The following is a 19418-nucleotide window of genomic DNA, read 5'->3' on the forward strand; positions in this document are numbered from 1 at the left end:
AGGCCCCAAAGCATACTCCCCCACAAAAGCATATTTCCTTCCCCTCCCCACGCAAAAATGTAACTAATCCACTATTTGCATCGGTTTGGGGGGACAACTTCGAGTTCACAGTAAAGCCTCCCAGAAACCTTGTGGTAAAGCCTGCTGTGTGTAGAAGTCCCAGGGAGAGATTTTGTGTCACCTCCACAAATGCTTTTCAGTGGAGTTAGTTCCACATTTGCTGCTGCTAATAATGTTGAGAAATCAAGTAATTCCAGAGCATAAGGTCAAACCAACGGTCCACCAGGCCAGCATTCCCTCCAACAGGGATTCCCATATGTGGTTGACTACAACTCCCAGCATCCTCGGCGGCAATAGCCTTTGCTTAGGGAGTTATGGGAGTTGTAGTCAACAATATTCCCACCTGTTAGAGGGAACACCGGTGCCTGCCAATAAGGGACTTTGGGAGCGTTCTCCTCAGGTTTCCTTGCCTCGCCCCCTCCCACTCGAGCGACAGACCGCGCACGCGCGCGCAACTGGGTGGAATTCCTGCCTTTGGGCCCAAGGATCTCATTACACGCAGCGTGCCTCGCTCTGAGGCGGAGAGAAGAAATAGGAGGGGCTGCCGCCGCTTGGATACGCCTTCCTGGGGCCTCGCGGGAGTTGCGTCGCGTGGTTTGGCTCTTCCCGTTGGCGCCCTTTCTTCGCGTCGTTTTCCCCCTCCGTTTGCTTTCCGCGTCGCTTCCGAGTGACGTAAGCCTTTCCTTTCCGGCCTGGGCTCGCGGCGTGTGAGGAGGTGAGGCGAGGCCTGCTCCGTCTCGCGGAAGGGATTCCTTCCTCGTTCCCGGCAGTTGTGGGGGGGAGAATTAAAATTGGGGAGGAGGTAGTCAGTGAACCTTCCCCCGCCATCCCCTTCAGCTCTTGTCCGGTCCGCTGTAGCTTCCCAGCTGCTGCTGATGCGCCCCCCCCACCCCATTAGTTCCTCTGTAATAAGCCTCAATCAAGCCCATGGTGAGGTTAAACACATTCTCAATTAAAGGGGAGAAGCTTTTATGGCCAGTTCGCGAGCTCGTGTTTCAGGGCGGTTGCAGAGTAAATGGATGTATTTTGCTGTTAGCAAAATGAGATCGTGGAGGAATGCTAACCCCCTGACTCCTGGTGGAAGGAAGGGGGCCCTTGTTTTCATGCTTGAGATGCTGGAGTGTAAGTTCCTTGGTGGTTGGGAAGGAACGAGGGAGCAGCCCTATTCTCTGCCGCATTTTAGGATTTTGGATTGGGAAGGACAAGACTGCGGGTAGTATTCTTTGTCTCTCTCCCAACCCTTCAGTTTTCAGATCTAAGTGGGTATATAGGCTGCCACAAGGGGTGGGGTGGGATTGGAGTAGTGAGTTTGCAGTTTGGAAGCTCATTTGTTTTATTTGTAGACCAATTGCCTGAGGGCTTTTGACTAGAAAGGTGATTTAAAAAATACTGGCCAACGTCCAGCACAGTGTTGCAGGTCTGCTGCAAGGCTGCTGCACCCTTCAAAAACAGCTTTGGGACTGCACAAAATGTGCAGTTGTGCTACGAGTGCTTCGATAGATTTCCCCATTCGGGAAAATCGATGAAAGCACTGACCGCACATTTTGCACACCCCCAAAGCTGCCTTTGAAGGGTACAGCAGCCCCACAACACCATGTTATGGATGCATAATGCTGGATGCTGGCCATTATAATATCCTGCTTCTGAAAAGTACAAGGTAGCTTTCAAAACTTTTAAATATACTTCAAGTGCTGAATCCTTACATTTGTGTGTTAGAAAAGGGCTGTTGATGCTTGGAAAAGTTGCATGAAATCAGAAGCTTGTCCTTATGCCAGTTCAATTAAAATACAATTGTGTGCACTTTGTATCATATTTTCATCTCTGTTGCTCTTCTGTTAGAGTTAAGGGATTGACTAGAAAGGTGAGCTGCTAACTGGGCAAAGAGACACCTTTTACCATGGTGATTCTCTTTATTTAGCAGGGGGAGAGTAACTGGCCCTATCCACCCCCAGCACAGTACTTCCAGTGACTGTTGCTGGTGTGTGTCCTATGTTTCTTTTTAGAATGTGAGCCCTTTGGGGACAGGGAGCCATCTTATTTGTTTTATTTGTCTTTGTAAACTGCCCTGAGCCATTTTTGGAAGGGCGGTATAGAAATTGAATTAATAATAATAATAAAATACTAGTTTATTTGCTCATCCATTCCTCCAGATGATTACAATGCATGCAGTACATTCTGCTCATAGTGGCTGACGTCCACAAGCACAACAAAAAAGGGCAATTTACGATGATCTTCCCTTCCTCTGAAGCCAACTGTTCCTCCCAAAAATATGTCCCTGAAGGTCATGAGACTCTCAGGGAATATTTTCAGGCAGCACAGTGGACTTCAGAGGGAAGTGAGGCAGATCAGTGAAAAACACTGTACGCATGCAGCATGTTTTTGGATGTCAGGCAATGTGCTTTCATTCCTAGACCCCCGGTAGACCAAGGTGTTCTATGCATGTAAACATCCACAACAATCATGGGCTGAAGGCTAACGATAATCTGTGCTCTCCAGCTAGCTTTTAGATTCTCACTTCTGGAAAAGAGTATAAATCTTGACAGAACCCTAGTCATAGGACCATAGAAAGCTGCCTTGTACTGAATCAGATTATTGGAACATCTAGCTCAGTATTGTCTACACAGACTGGCAGTGGCTTCTCCAAGGTGTCAAGCAGGACAGGAGTCTCTCTCAGCCCTATCTTGGAGATGCTAGTGAGGGAACTTAGAACCTTCTGAATGCAAGCATACAGATGCTCTTCCCAGAGAAGTCCCATCCCCTAAAGATAAAATCTTACAGTGCTCACATATAGTCTTCCATGCAAAAGCAAACCAGAGTGGTTACCAGGCTTAGCAAAGAGGACAATTCATGTTTGCTACCACAAGACCAGCTCTCTTGCCAAGGTTCGGAGGTTGAAATAGCAGGTATAACTAATATAGCACTGTTAAGCTTCAGTACTAGGATTTAATAGACTTTGAATAATGTTCATGGGGATAAACAGGTGTCCAGCCTGATAAATGTTTTTAGGAAGTCCCACTGACTCAGTGGGCTTATGTATGGGGTATTATGTACCCTGTAGTCATTGTAACATTACAAGAAAAAATGAAAAAGACACAGTCTGTCCTCCAGAAGTGTACATGGTGATGTCATGTATTTAGCTTGATCTAAGCCCTTTATGGTCAGTTGCCATGTACTTATGTTACCTTGGTTTATGTTCCCAACAGTCCTGTGAGAAAAAGAGCTGTTCAGAACCATCCTGTGAGCTTTGTGGTCTTGAGTAGGAATTTGAACCCAAGTGTGTGGTCTCCAGTATCATGTTGTGTCTCATTTCCAGAACTGAGAATGGTTTTCAATGAATAAGGAGTTGAGCTACAGCATGACACTGGGGAAGGTGTAGTGATATTTTCACAGCAAGGATATTAGCTTGCAGAGACTAGTAGAAATGGGCCTTCTATATTTTCCAGTCCCTTGAACATCTGCCAGGTACTGATCCTCTTGACATGTCGTCTTAGGAATATCCTGTTGTGTGTCACTTGTGGCAAAAACTAGAAACACAACATGCAGAACGACGCTGGAGAATTTGTGGATCTTTATGTTCCTCGTAAATGGTGAGTGTATTGTCTGCTTCATGGAGGTTACCCAAGGAAGCATGGGTAACTTGGAAAATGTTTCACACTTACCATTTTCTGTTAATGCAGCTGATAATTTGGTTGATGTTCCAGGCAGAAAAGCATATGTAAGCTATTGTAACGTTTTCAGGTCTTGGCAGGGCTACATCCAGATCAACCCTGATGGAATTGTCACACAGAGGGTTGATTTCAGCAGCCCTCAGGGGCATAGTTTTGGGGGTCACCAGCACAGTTCCCTCTAACAGATTCTCAGATGTTGTTCAGTACAACTCCCAGCATGCTCAGCTGCAATGGCCTTTGGCTGGGGATTATGGGAGCTGTAGTCAACAGCATCTGGGAATCCTTGTTAGAAGGAACACTGGTCACCGGTGGCTACTGAGGGAAGGAGAGATTGCTGAAAATCACCCCACTCTTCACATGACGAGAAAGCTTGGTGCATTGGTGCTGGGTTACTCTGGATGTAGGCCACTGTTTTTATTTAAAAGGGGAGGAAATCATACAGTTCATTCCTTTCAGTATAAGCATGTTACGAAAGATACATTATCACTCCTATAAGACTAATAAAGGGTACTGTATTGTAATTAAATCTGGCCAAATTGGCACGTCTTACAGAAAAACACATCACTAATGGCTTATTATTTACAAATCAGATGAATGGATATCAAGAGTCTGAACTATCTCACTTTTTACAGACATGAATTTGCTTTAATTTTTCCATTAATGCCAATGAACATATTTCTTGATACCACTAGTCAAAAGTGGGAGAATCCTGGCTTTTCTACTTGCTGGCAGTGAGGTTAGAAATAGCAAGCAAAAACTCTTTTTTTCCATAGTGGCCTCAAAATGTCCTGTCACTGAGTGCTGACCATCTTCAAAGGTAGATTGCTAAAATGTTAATATCTGGGGATGCTGAAAGAATCTATAAGAATCTTGCAGCTATAAAGTCAAATTGCTGTGGCTTCCCCAGTAAAGTAATGCATCCTGTAGTGACTTTTAAAAAAATAATCATCATTCAGTACACTTTATTGGACATTCAGATTATAAGTGCAGTCATTCAGAATAGCCAGTGTCTTAAGAATGCCATGTAATCTTCTACAGGGTGCATTTAAATAGCGCGGTGTCTTGGCCTTGCAAAGATACAGTTATTGGAAGAAAATCTCACAGATACGGAGTTCTACAATAGACAATTTTCTCAAGTTTGCAAGGCATACATTGGACAGTCCTTTTAAAAATTGATTCCTCAGATCTGGAAATGTCCCTTTTATTTTATTACCATGGGGGCCAAGGCTTTGGTTTCCATTCTGCTGAATCTTTTTGTTGGATATCATCAATACGTTCAATGTATCTGGCTTTATTAGAAGAAACCATTTTGAAGGTGTAAAAGCCACCTGCACCAGCAGCACCAATGACTAATAGATAGTAAATCAGGTTCTTCCCCAGAAGATCCAGGAACACTTCCAGATGAAATCTGGCAAAAAGGTACGTGTCAGGCACTTCCGAAGCGAGGGAGTAACCTGCATGAGGCGAGAAGATAAGGTCTGTCCTGTGACCCAGGAGAGATGCATAGTGGCAGCAGTCCAGCTGTGCAGCAGATTCAGCTGTTCCCTATAGTGACTTTTCAAGGAACCAACTAAGTCAGGTGGGAAATGTTTTGGAACTGAGGAGCTATCATCAAGCACCAGTTTAGAACAGTTTTCAAACTCCTAGGTGCCCAGGTCAAATTTGTACAGAACCAGGTAGCTGGTTTTTTTCCTGGCTCATGCAAGGTCTGTCTTTGGAAGTCCAGGCCAATAAATGGTTGAATCAAATATGCATGACCAAATATATACATATTTGAATATACCTGTTCGGGGGCGGGGGTGGGCAAGGCTGTTGGAAATTAGGTTAAAGCTTATGGGGGGAAGCCTTGCAAGACTTTACTAGGATGGTCCTGACTAGATCCATACCATGCAGTGCGTGTGGAGTTCCTGCCAAGGCTATGTGGGTCAGACGAGGGGTGTTAGCAGGCATGTCATGCAGTGTGAGCAGAACTGCTGCTTCCATGATATCTTAAGCTATAAATCGGGTTCCCAAGAGTGGGGCACTAAATACCCCTAGGTGTTCTTGAAGAGATCCCAGGGGGTACTCTGGGCCTTCCTGTCTCCCCACGCTACAGCTGCTCTATTTGTTTCCCTCCTTATGTTTGCTGGCTTGAAGCCGACGCATCCTCAGCAATGTGTCCACTGCAAAAGTGGAGGGGGAGGGTGAAGACCCACCTCCTCTGCTCCTGATTGGCTAGCTACGTGTGGAAGCTCAGTGTACCCTTCCCCTCTGTCTCACTGACAGGCTTCAGAAAACTAGCATTGAGTACTCCCATTGAAATTAATGCAAGTAAACTTGACACGGATGTGAGCCAATGACTGTAATAGCCTGTCTCCCTAACAATAACTCTTAAATTTCAGTGAGATGTGTATGTGTATGTACATCAGGCCTGCTCAACTTTGGCCCCTCAGCTGTTTTTGGACTACAACTTCCATAGTCCCTAGCCACAGTGGCCAATAGCCAAGGATTATGGGAGTTGTAGGCCAATATCTGCAGGAGGGCTGAAGTTGAGAAGCCCAGGTGAACATAAACACACACAGTCACGCACACTTAAATGTTATGGTTCTGAGACGGGCTCCTCCAATCACTGGCTTAGAGCCACATTAAGTTATTAATAAGTAGCCTTATTGAAATTGAGACAAGTTTACTTGTCCTAGCTGCTTGCAGTGGCACAACGGGGAAATGCTTGACTAACAAGCAGAAGGTGGAAACACCTATATTGGGCAGCAGCGATATAGGAAGATGCTGAAAGGCATCATCTCATGCTGTGCGGGAGGAGGCAATGGTAAACCCCTCCTGTATTATACCAAAAGAAAACCACGGGGCTCTGTGGGTACCAGATGTCGACTTGACGGCACACTTTACTTGTCCTGTTAATTTCAGTGGGAGTACTCATGAGTAATTTAGACTGAATGTAAGCCAGTGATTGGAGAAGCCTGGATCTCTCTCGGAGGAGGAGGAGAAGGTTTGAGGGTCTGGTTGTTGTTTCCTCCCCCCCCCCCCCCCCACTGCTCGGATTTTACATCTGGCCCTTCTGGGTTTGTGTTTCCATCTTGCTCCGATGAGCAGCTGCCTGCTGCCTTCAGAAAGCCTGACAACTAACACCTGTGTCGGCCAGCAGTCCTTTGTGGCAGAAGGGGCTGCTGGGAAGCTTTAGAGACTCATAAATACTGCTGAAGACACGCCGGTGGCGTGGCCAGCAGCCTGCCTGTAGGCGGCCACCAAAGGGGGCCAGCCTTTGGGGCCGGGCCTTCGGGGGTGGGACTGAGGGCTGGGGGATGGTTGTTTTGTGGGTGGGTGGGTGGATTTTTTGGGTCAAGTGCTGTTTTTATTGCCCTGAGTTGATGAGAGGCCTAGTTGATGAGATGTGTTTGGGCTCTCCTGAAGGGGATGATGCAGGGGGTGTGCCTGGCAGCCTTGGGGCAGCTATTGCTGTAGTGGTGGGGAATAGAAGAATTGGCGCTGGCAGAACAGCTGGCCGTTACAGGGGAAGAGAAATTAGTAATTTAGTAACTATTTCTACTTCCAACTGTTCTGACAACTCTCAGGCCTTGGGGAGCAGCACCAACTACCCACAGAGCCTGACCTTGCTCCTTTGTAATGCCAGGTCAGTTCAAAATAAGACTGAAATTGTTCATGATTGATCATGGATGAGGGAGCTGACCTGGCATGTATAACTGAGACCTGGTTGGGGGAAGTGAGTGGCCCAGTGTGGGCTCAGCTTCTCCCTCCAGGTTACTCTGTTGTGGAGCAGGTTAGGGGGGGTGGAGTGGCTGTGGTCCATAAAAATACTATCTCCCTTACCAGGGCCCTGTGAGACAGTTGACCTATATTGAGAGTGTATTTTTGAGGCTGGGAACTAGGGATAGATTGGGGATTCTGTTGGTGTACCGTTCACCCCGCTGCCCAACTGACTCCCTAACTGAGCTGTCAGAGCTGGTCGCGGAGTTGGTGTTGGAGTCCCCCAGGCTCTTGGTGCTGGGGGACTTCAATATCCACTTTGGGACTGGCTTGTCTGGTACAGTTCAGGAGTTCATAGCGGCCATGACAACTATGGGCCTATCCCAATTAATTTTTGAACCAACTCATGTTGCCGGCCACACACTGGATTTGGTCTTCTGTTCGGATCAGGGGGGTGTTCCGTGGGTGGGGAATCCGGTGGTTACCCCATTGTCATGGACGGATCACTACCTGGTTAAGGTTGGCATCACGGTCACAATCCACCCCTGCAGGGGTGATGGACCTATTAGGATGGTGCGCCCAAGAAGGCTACTGGACCCAGCAGGTTTCCAAAAGGCCTTGGAGGGTTTCGATGTTGGTCCGGCGGGTGATTCTGTCGATGCCCTGGTGGGAACATGGAATAGAGAACTCACCAGGGCAGTAGATATTATTGCTCCTAAGTGTCCCTCCAGGCCTGCTTCTAAGATGGCCCCCTGGTACACGGAGGAGTTGCGGGCGATGAAGCGGCTTGGTAGGTGACTGGAACGCAAGTGGAGGAGAACTCGGCTCGAATCTGACACGATGCAGCATAGAACCCATTTTAAGACCTATGCAATGGCAGTGCGTGCGGCAAAAAAGCGTTTTTGGTCAGCGCGCATTGCGCCTGCAGGTTCACGTACAGCAGAGTTATCCCGGGTGGTGAGGAGTATAATCTCTGCTCCTTCTGCCTCAAATCAGCTCCCAGAGATACTCTGCTGTGACGCCTTTAGTGGGTTCTTTGCGAATAAAATCTCCTGTATTCGGGCCGACTTGGACGCCACTATTTCTGCAGGGTCTGTGAGGGAGGCATCCAGCAATCCCTCTTGCAGTGTTAGGTTGGATCAGTTTCAATCTGTAACTCCTGATGATGTGGACAAGCTGCTTGGAGCGGTGCGGCCTACCACTTGTTCTCTGGATCCTTGCCCGACCTGGTTGCTTCGATCTAGCAGAGAGATTGTTGGAGATGGCCTAGTTAATATCATAAATGCATCGTTGGGGGAGGGGAGGGTGCCTCCTTGTTTGAAGGAGGCAATAGTTAGACCTCTTCTTAAGAAGCCTACCCTGGATCCCTCAGCGATGGATAGTTATAGGCCAATCTCCCCTGGCTGGGCAAGGTAATCGAGAGGGTGGTGGCTAACCAGCTCCAGGCGGTTTTGGAGGAAACTGATTATCTAGACCCATCTCAAACTGGCTTTAGAACGGGCTATGGGGTTGAGACAGCCTTGGTCGGCCTGATGGATGACCTTTACCGGGGAATCGACAGAGGGAGTGTGACTCTGTTGGTCCTCTTGGATCTCTCGGCGGCGTTCGATACCATCGACCATGGTATCCTTCTGGGTCGCCTGGAGGAGTTGGGAATAGAGGGCACTGCCTTGCAGTGGTTCCGTTCCTATCTCTCGGGTAGATCCCAGATGGTGGAGCTTGGTGACAGTCGCTCCTCAAAGCAGGAGCTATTATATGGAGTCCCTCAGGGCTCCATTCTGTCACCAATGCTTTTTAATATCTACATGAAACCGCTGGGTGAGGTCATCAGGAGATTTGGTGCTGGGTGTTATCAGTATGCTGATGACACCCAAATCTACTTCTCCTTTTCATCTTCAGGAAATGGCACTCACTCTTTAAATGCCTGCCTACAGGCAGTAATGGGCTGGATGAGGGAGAACAAATTGAAGCTGAATCCAAGCAAGACGGAGGTGCTCATTGTGGGGGCTCAGAATCTGAGGAGTGAGTTAGATCTCCCTGTGCTGGATGGGGTTACACACCCCCAGAAGGAGCAGGTGCGCAGCTTGGGAGTACTCCTGGACCCAGGCCTCACCCTGGTTTCTCAGGTGGAGGCCATGGCCAGGAGTGCTTTCTATCAGCTTTGGCTGATTCGACAGCTGCGTCCATTCCTTGAGGAGGCTGACCTCAAAACAGTGGTGCACCAGCTGGTAACCTCCCGGCTTTACTATTGCAATGCGCTCTACGTGGGGCTGCCTTTGTACGTAGTTCAGAAACTTCAATTAGTTCAGAATGCGGCAGCCAGATTGGTCTCTGGGGTAACCTGGAGAGACCTTATTACGCCTATTTTGAAACAATTGCACTGGCTGCCGATATGTTTCTGGGCAAAATACAAAGTGCTGGTGATTGCCTTTAAGGCCCTGAACGGCTTAGGCCCGAGTTACCTTAGAGAGCGCCTTCTTCTGCGTGATCCCCGCCGTACATTAAGGTAATCTGAGGAGGTTCGTCTCCAGTTACCACCAGCTCTTCTGGTGACGACTCAGAGGCGGGCCTTCCCTATAGCTGCTCCAGGGCTGTGGAATGCGCTCCCTGTGGAAATCTGTAATTTGAATTCTCTATTAGTCTTCAGGAGAGCCCTTAAAATGTATTTGTTTGGCCTGGCTTTCCAGGGTTTTTAAATTCTAACCTGATTTTGGGGCTTTTAATTACTGTAAATTGTTTAATTGCTGTTTTAAAATGTTTTTTAATTGTTAATTGTTGTTATATTGTTTTTAATTTGTTTTAGCTTTTTATTGTTTTAGTGGTTTGTTTTAATTGTAAACCACCCTGAGCCATTTTGGAAGGGCGGTGTGTGTGTGTGTGTGTGTATGAATTTGAAGAGTGTGTGTGTGTGTGTGTGTGTGTGTGTGTATAAAAACAATCTATATGGGATACCTGAACGCATGTTTTGTGAAAAAAGGGGGGCACCCATGCTAAAAAATGTTGGGAACAGCTATTCAAAACAGTTTTATCATCTGTTCTGAATCTGAAATAGTCTCCAAAGGGAGATACACCTGCCCCTTTCATTGTTCATTTTTAGATGGACAGCAAAAACAGTTCAGTTCCAACAGGCTTTTGTGATTATCCTATTCTTGTAGCTTGATTATATTTTTTTGTTTGGGGTGGTGGTCTTTATGTGAATTTATCATGAGCTGCCTTGATTGTATTTTAGGAAGCTGAGATATAGTTATGAAACTAAATTTAGTGTGTGGCCCTAACAGTGTCTCTTGCCAAGTCAGCCTTTTCTGCCTCTTGTACAGAACAAATAATAATTAATTAAAAAAATAGATAATGTTTTGTCTTCTATTTCTCAGCTCTGCTAGCAACCGGATAATTGGTGCTAAAGACCATGCTTCCATCCAAATGAATATTTCTGAGGTGAGTAACATATCAGAATACAGATTAAAGCTTTAAATATTTCAAATGGGTGTATTTCCTTCTGAGGCGTTGAATTTAATTTACTGACAGTTAAGTTATAGTAACGTTTCTATTCAACCCAAACAATCAGTACTTGTCTCTGAATGACAAGCTACACTGTGATTCCATATGCTGAGCACCCTCTTCGTGGCTCGGGAAGCCTACTTCCCCTGGTTACAGCGGACAAGAGCCAGGCTACATGTACAGTAGTTGGCTAAGCGTTTTAAAGCCAGGCAGCACTGAATTGGCTGCAGCGACCTTTTGCTCAGTCATGCATCAAATGTAGGACATAGTTCTCTTTCTTCCTCTAGAACAGGCCCTCCAGCTGTTGTTGAGCTACAACTCCCAACATGGGAGTTGTAGTTCAACAGCAGCTGGAGAGCCAAGTTGGCCCATGCCTGATCTAGAGGTACTGGCCTTTTTAAAGCAGAACAAGATAAAGCATTACTAGACAACCGCAGCAATTGCCATGGCTTCTTTGGGACTCCTGGATCCAAGGGAAATGGGGGTGAGGAATTATTTGCTGTTCTTGGCTTACTGAGCATGAGAAAGCCAACCATGGATTTGTTCTGCCATTACCTCTGTTGAATCCAGGACACTGAGGTCCAAAGGAAACACACAGGAAATTATGGGGGTGGGCGGGTGGCAGAAGGTAGGGAGTGAATGTGACCAAGACAATAGAGAGGCAACCAATTCCTCATGGATTCACGACCGGGCTGCCTTTAGTACTGTGCCCCCTTTTTTGTAGTGGTTGCTCTTGTTGCTTTCCATCACTTCCCATTATGCCTTTAAATAACTTACTACTTGTTTAGATGTGCTGTGGATTAGTAGAAATGAAAAATAAATCCCCTTCTATACATGAGATATGAATGGCTTTTGCCCCAGCTTTCAATACTCCAGTGAATCTGGGCAAATGCATTTTTCATTAAGGCAGCTAAACCCATCAATTTGCTTTCTGTAAACTCCCTGGCTGGATGTACTGTGGGGTCCAAAAAAACATTTGATATCTACTATACATTCTGTGTTTCCAGCTTCTTATTTATGAGTACAATTATTTTTAATTGCATCTTTAGATGGAAGTAATCCTCAACTGTCCTTGGGCTGGAAGTTGAACTGGATGATGTCCACACGTATTTTTTTTTAGGCTCTGGTTTTTAAAATCTACACTAGGGATTTTTGTGTGCATATCTTCTCCTCGTGGTGTTATCAGCCTCGTGGTGTTATCAGTTAAAATGTTTTTTTTATCTTACTGCAATCCCAGGTTGATAAGGTCACAGGCAGAGTCAATGGCCAGTTCAAAACATATGCGATTTGTGGAGCAATCCGTAGGATGGTAAGTGTTTTCTTAAAACATGTTTCGAAGATGGGTATAACTTTCATTGCCTTCCAACTTTTGGTTTCTTTTTTCTTTGGCAGCCATGAGGAGTTTGACCTCACTACATGTTGTGTTCTGCATTTATGTAGACATTTGCCATTTAAAAGAAAATATTTACTTTTTTCTGATAGTGATATTTAAACATATATTTTTCTTTAAAAGCTTCAGTTGCTCAGTTTGTTGGGCTACAATCTTATGCACACTCACTTCAGAGTAATTGCCATTGACATCATAGGCCAAAATCCAAACTAACCTTCCACAGATGTACCAGCTCTTTCTGTTGCACAGTGGGGAAGGGGTGCCTTTTGTGGAATCCCCCGCTTTTCTCTGCAGCCATGTATGCCTCCTAAAACAATCTTCCTGAGGGTCTCCTAATTCTCAGGGATGTAGTTTCAGGAGGCATGAGTGGCTGCAGAGGGAAGGGGAGATCAAGATCACTGCAAATCATCTGCCACCCCCACCACACAACAGAAAACCTTGATGCTCCCCTCAAAGGTCTTTCTGGCTGTTGGCTAGTCAGTATGCTTATGGCTATGAATTAAACCCATGATCCCTGGTATGAGGTATGTATATATAAGAAATAATGGTGAGTTGCATGAAAAACTGGTTTGAAAGGTTAAAAAATAGTTTGATTTTAAATTGTTCAGTGTTTTAATTGTTGACATTTTATGGATGTATTTTAAATTGTTGTGAACCACATTGAGGCACTAGTAGTAGGTGGTATACTTGTAGTGTTCTGATGTATCTTCAGTTCTCCCAGAAAATGGCAGATGAATTAGAGAAGTCACAGGGGGCATTCAAGAGTTCCCCTCTCTCTCTCCCTCTCCCCCTCCCCCCCCCATGTGCTCATGCACAGTGATTCTTTACAAGTCCTCACAGACTGTACTTCTCCAGACACAGGAAGCAACCACCATAAATACCTGCTCCTAGGGAAGGAAGTAATAATTTCCTCTGTCATACACGCAGTCATTGTAGAATAGGTAGGGTGAACCTTGTTTTGATATTGTGAACAGAATTTCAGGATAAGTTGTAAGAATTCAACTCTTGTGCCACTTTATAATGGGATAAAATAACTAAGAAGCAAATAACACATTTGACTGCACTGGTGGGAACTGGACTTCATTTAGTTAGTGCTCGAATTACAGAGGGAGCCTGGCCCTCTTAGCTTTTGTTTTTTTGGAAAGCCATGGGAGAGGGATCTGATTTGGCTAACATCGGGGTGGGGGTGGGAGGTCTTATCCCCCATAATTTTGTGCACTGGCTTAGGGTTAAGAGTAGTGTCTGGACCACCTCAAAAAGCAATACAAAAACCTGGCCTGGGTAACCATTAGCAATGTGTTAAACATAGCCTAAATCATTCTGGAAGATCATTACTGAGAGGGTGCTTGCTTGCCCTTTCTCCTCCTGCTCTGGTTGCTTTAAAGCAGAAAGGAAAGCAAATCAAGTGAGCATGCTAACGTGTCAGTTCTGGCTCATGTGCTCTTAAAGCTAGCTGCATGAGAAGTTCAGCATTTCATCCTTGTTATCTTAATGTGCTTACAAAATTAGCATGAAGCATGCTGAACACACTGAAGTGCCACATAAGTGCTCTGTATCTGTAGTAGTTTAAAACAGCATTTTGTGACTGGTGTACGGTGCTAACTTGCTTGGAGTCACCTCCAAAAGCCGGGAGTTCAAACTTCCCGCCTTTGGAGTTGACTTGGAGCAAGTCAGCACAGCACACCAAATGGGAGAGTTTAGCTGTGCTGTTTGTGCCCACACGTGCTGCTGGGCTCGAACAGGAAGGAAGCAAAAATAAATACGGAAACAAGAATTGTGCAGCAGCTTTGCAGTCACATTGAATAGGTGTGTTGGGGCAGTATGCTCCATGGGTTTTTGTAGCTAGTGACAAACTCCAAAGCAAGCCTAAGCACTTTGAGACTGGAATTCTGTTAACACTGTATTCTTAGCTAATTACAGAATTTATTGTCTGTGTTCAGGGGGAATCTGATGACTCTATTCTACGTCTGGCAAAGAATGATGGCATTGTTTCCAAGTAAGTATGTTCATGAAACTGTGGAAATTGTAGACCAGGCATTCTCCCTCGAAGTAGGAGGTCACGGCTCACAATGGGTAGTCTTCCACTCCTTGCTCCAGATAGACAGGAAGTCTCAGGTGTTTCCGATAGGTGATGATCCGTCCCCCTTCTCCCAGCATGCCCAGGTGTACTTCCCCAGTTCCTTCCTGTCTTAGCTCCTGAATAGACACATCTGGGCAGGCTCCTGCCCGGACCATCCTTTCCAACTCTTCTTGGTGAGCTTTCCCTTTTACTAACATGGACCTTTCTCAGACAGGGGATACCCTACAGGTATCCCTTTCAGAGAGCACCGGGGAAGACCCTAGGGTGGTTAAGAAAAAGTCTCATAAGAGACTCCGCCACTTGTCTTCCCCTGACCCACATGGTCAGGGGAAGAGGAAAAAGAACTTCCCCAAAGGGAAGAAAAAGGAGGATGAGAATGGGGGGAGAAATCCGCATACTCTGCCGGCTCTGCGACAGAGTGAACGAATCCTAATTCAAGCCACCTGCAGCGGCAGGGAGACCGGGAGGCACACGTGGTTGGCGGGCTGGCTGCGGGGAGCGGGTTTCCTTCTTTTCCTCCTTGCATCGAATCTCTTTTTCTAGGGAGTATTTGCAGCTGTGTATTATAGGTTTACCCCTGTTAACTTGGCTACCCCTGCTAACTTGGCAAAGAGGCACCTTTAACGTGGTGATTCTCTTTATTTAGCAGGGGGAGAGTAACTGGCCCTATCCAGCCCCAGCACAGGACTTCCAGTGACTGTTGCTGGTGTCTATCTTGTGTTTCTTTTTAGACAGTGAGCCCTTTGGGGACAGGGTTCCATCTTATTTGTTTGTTATATCTTTGTGTAAACCGCCCTGAGCCATTTTTGGAAGGGCGGTATAGAAATCAAATGAATGAATGAATGAATTTCTGTTGCTGTTGCTTTATCAAACTCTTTAAGCTGTTAGAAAGTTATACATTTGTAACTGTGAGCTTTTTCTCCTCTTCTGTTCCAGGAACTTCTAACTGAAGGAACATCAAGAAATGGAATTTCTAATAAAATAAAAATGTTGGAAAACATCTGATGTACACAGCGTGTCTTTTCAGTTCATAAGTTGAGCACAGTTCTTAAAAGGCAGCTAATTTAGGTGTCCCTCTTATTCTGAATATTACAGTATTATTGATGTGGATCATATAAGACAGTGGTAGCAAAGGTCTGTGTCATTTTTACAGGGTACTTGGTTGTCTCTTCAGAAGTAGTTATTCACTGGATGGTTGAATGTTTTGGTCTTTGGATATGAAAAAGTGGTGGTCCATCTTTCACAAGTACTTAGGATACATAACAATACATATAGCTCCACAATCATTCCTGCTTTTAAAATTGTTGCTTCAAACTAAGTGTTTTATCATCCTTGCCATGAAATACTCTAGTATTGTCAACTTTATGCCTGTTGAGAGTTCTGAGCTGAAGGTTAGCCATCAAGGTCTTCCTATGTGCCCTCTTCATTTTGTAGTTGGTGGTCAATATTCTTACCCTTGATGGTTGACAGACTGACAGATTACTTAAAGTAGTCCCATTGAAAGTAAAAGGGCAAGTTAGGCAATGCCAGACTTAAACCTTTGAATGGCAATGGGGCTATTCTGAGTCATTTTCCTCCATATGCTAGCTGATATTCTCCCACTTTATAGACAAGGGCTTGCATTTCTGGGCAGGCTTTTCCTAGATTAACTAAGCGGCAAGAAACCAATTGTTAGAGAACTTCCCTTTTCCTGTTAAGATCTCAAGCAGGGAAAATGCAGGATGTTGATATCCTCTGGTAAATATCATTATTTCAGAATATGTAGAAACATCTTACCAAATAGCTGAGCAGCTAATTCCGTAGGTCCTATAATAGCCTATTAATCTGGCAGCAGGTAAAAAAGTTTCTTCGGCTATCTCCACAGCCGTGCCTGGAAGGGACGCAGCTGGATGCAATGAGAAGACGCAGGCTGACACGGCCTTATCTGTCACTCCCCTGATTCTGGCTAATATCCACCATGCTGCACTTTTGGCCTGACGTGCAGCTGTTTGTGCTTTTAGGCTTGAAAGATGCTTATTTATAAGCTGCTAGATAGCAGCAATCAGGTATGTTAATGTGACAGACCTTTGTAGAAACATTCATGAAGGCAATGGTGAATTTTCATATAGTTTAAAGAAGTATCTTGGTTTTTATCCAGCTGTATTCTAGAATCTAAGGCTGGAGCAACAAAGTATAGAATCTATGAATACAAGATTCATAGATTGAATAGTACATGTGCCAATAGATGACAGCTGCTTTGGGTAACTACACAGGGCAGCTCTTTGCTGTGGAACGTGTAGTTGTCCATGTTCCTAGTATCAGGAAGAGGGCTTTGCCTTAAGGAGGAAGGGAACAGCTTTACAGCAGGTACTTGATTTGGTGTAGCTGTGCCAATAAGGATGACAGAAACCACTGATAATCAGAACTTGCCTGAGACTCTTCTTGAAGCAGATCTTTGTTTGGGAAATCATTTAATGGACAAGATTTGGCAGGTATAGTGAAAGAAATTGATGATTGCTATTGGGATGGTTCACACTGAGCTTGGCTTCGACCCAATGAGAAGCATCACCATCACAAGTTAGGTTCTAAGTTCTAGGCATAGATTTCCTTAATAACCTCAGGCAGAGACAAGATCTTCCTTAAGAACAAGTCTTTATTTCACAGCTTACCACAATTTGAACTGGTATGACACGCTTCTGTACAAAGATCTGTGCAAGGTCCCCATACGTCAGGGTACCGGTTGTTTACGGTCACTTGTTTACTGCCTTTTTGCCTCCATGTTGAAATGTTCCATTACCCAATTACCTGTTTTTCACTCAACACCTCCTAAGTGCAAGACAATTCTGGGCAAAAACAGGACAAAACATGGTCTAGCAGCTTATAGAACTAGAGCAAGCCTGCATCAATGTTTAGTTAAGCTAGCAATTCTCAAATCAATAGCTACTGCCAAAATGCTTTTCAATAATCAGAAATTATGTACTGAAACTACAAAAGCACAACAACCTTTAGCACAGCATTCTTTTCCCTTGGGGTGCCAAAGTGTTTTGATCTGGATCCAGAAACAATCACAGGTAAAACTGATGTGTGTTTACATGCTTTCCTTATTGACTGGACAACTCTTCACACTACTGCTTTCCTTCCTCTATGAGATTTAGGCTGAATCAGGATCACCACCATTCCATAGGAAGGAGCAATTTGGAGTACAAAGTGGGAGGTAAAGAACAGGTATAAAGTACTCCACATGCATACCAGAGCACAAGTAGTTCATTTATTCAAGACTGTTGTGCTTCATTTGAGCTGACTATAAAATGGGCAGAAAGCATAGATCTACATATTTCTTCCACACTAAAACTCAGTAATTCATTTGAAATTATAGTTTTTACTTGGCCTGTAATTAAGCCCCACTCAATTTGCCCTAGATGCTGAATTCATAGGCTGATATGATGAGCCGTGATCCATTGACAGGAGCAGAGCTGCCTCAAAGCAGGGAGCCTTCAGAGTACTTGTAATGCAGACTTGATGGGCAGGGCATCATGCAAGGAAGGAGATTGGAAGTTATTTTTGCTTCTCCCTTCAAAAACCCTGTTCACTTCTTGAATGATGTCCCTGAGGGCTGCACAGCCCTCATGGACATCTTTTTGGTGGCAAACTTTTTGCAGAGGAGAGAGAAGCAGAAATAACTTTGTCACATACTGCCCTGCCCATCAAGCAACTAACTACTTCCTACACTGAGGCAGCTCTGATCCTGTCAATGGCTCACTGCTCATCAGGTCAGCCATATTTATCTAAGCTATTAAAAAAATAGTAAATACAGCTCATATTTTGCAACAGGATTGAGACTTCAATTGTGACTTCATTGATATTTCAAATTGGAACACCAATGGCACATAAAAGGATTTGGTTTTTTTAACTTCTATAGCTGTTGTGACGACTATGGTCATCCAATAAGTTTCAAGGCTGTAGCTCACTGGTAGAGCATCTGCTTTACATGCAGAAGGCCCCAGGTTCAATCCCTGGCATCTCCAGGTAGGGGTGGGAAAGACACCTACCCAAAACCTTGGAGACCTGCTGCCAGTCAAGTGTGGACAATACTGAGCTAGATGGACCAAGGGACTGGCTTGGTATAAGGCAGTTTCCTATGGTCGAGTTTGAACTTGGGTCTCTCCACTCCTGTGTGTTCTGACCACCGCACACCAATTACCCTGTAGCATTCAGTATTTGAATTTACTCAGTAGGTAAAAGAAGACATCTATAGTTAACTAACTACACTTTTCACAAATTCTAACTTCTGCTACTATTTTCTTATGTACTTCTTATCTGTTTCTTTGAAACAATTGTTAATGTATTTTCCTGGATTTTCATCTGTATGCACTGGAGTAACAGTAATATACTCCATGCTGGATATGACTTTTTCCGCAATAATATGCTTCTATCATGGACTGTAAAATCTTGTTTTCTTACCCGTCTAAAATAGTGTTGCCAGCCTGGTCTATTCTAGGGTGCTTTTTCAGATGTATTTCTAAGACCCTTTTTTCAGAACGCAGTAACATGGCCTGTGTTGTTCTTGGACAAGAATAGTTCAGTTCTCAAAAGAACCATGAAAGGGAATGAACTGCATTAGTAGCTAGCACCCCTTTGTCCTTACATGGTTACATTACACCAACTTGTGAAATTCTCATCTGATACTTACAGAGACTTGGCATTCAAAAGACACTGTATGGATTTGGGCTATTTCATGTTGCCTAGTTGAGCTCAAAGCAGCAGATTCACTGGTTCATAACAAAACCCTGTTTTTTAAGCTCATTTACTTTTTTGGAGGAGGGGGGATTATTAGTCCATCAGGATCACGTGCAAGTAGCGACTTCCTGCTTCAGTGCAAGGAATCCCTGAGGCATAAGTGGTTATTCGTTGCTTTGCTTGCAGTTCATTTATATTCTTCCAGAGGTGTGTTGCATGCTTTATGGGCTGGAGCAGTGACCCAATTCCTCCTCACATCATTTACAAGTTACAGTCTACATTATCAAGGCAGGATGGATTTGAA

General features: G+C 44.8%; 1 protein-coding gene and 1 non-coding gene across 2 annotated transcripts; both read left to right on the forward strand.

Moving 5' to 3' along the window:
- Positions 1-633: 633 nt before the first annotated feature.
- On the forward strand, positions 634-15398 carry RPS21 (ribosomal protein S21). Its single transcript, XM_053249705.1, has 6 exons — positions 634-775; positions 3552-3647; positions 10802-10865; positions 12166-12237; positions 14259-14314; positions 15335-15398. Exons 2-6 carry the CDS (start codon positions 3598-3600, stop codon positions 15342-15344), a joined length of 252 nt encoding a protein of 83 aa, XP_053105680.1. The 5' UTR covers positions 634-775; positions 3552-3597; the 3' UTR covers positions 15345-15398.
- Positions 15399-18333: 2935 nt separating this feature from the next.
- TRNAV-UAC (transfer RNA valine (anticodon UAC)) lies at positions 18334-18402 on the forward strand. The gene has a single exon. It is a non-coding gene; the product is annotated as a tRNA-Val (tRNA).
- The last annotated feature ends 1016 nt before the right edge of the window (positions 18403-19418 follow it).

Source organism: Hemicordylus capensis, chromosome 4 (genome assembly GCF_027244095.1).
Source record: "Hemicordylus capensis ecotype Gifberg chromosome 4, rHemCap1.1.pri, whole genome shotgun sequence".
In the NCBI taxonomy this organism is placed as follows: domain Eukaryota; kingdom Metazoa; phylum Chordata; class Lepidosauria; order Squamata; family Cordylidae; genus Hemicordylus; species Hemicordylus capensis.

Excerpts from the sequence above, each read along its gene's own strand:
- RPS21 (XM_053249705.1), top strand. The coding sequence starts at position 3,598 with ATGCAGAACGACGCTGGAGAATTTGTGGATCTTTATGTTCCTCGTAAA. Across the intron at positions 3,648-10,801 it reads CTTTATGTTCCTCGTAAATG|CTCTGCTAGCAACCGGATAA; the intron begins GTGAGTGTATTG and ends TCTATTTCTCAG. Across the intron at positions 10,866-12,165 it reads TCCAAATGAATATTTCTGAG|GTTGATAAGGTCACAGGCAG; the intron begins GTGAGTAACATA and ends CTGCAATCCCAG.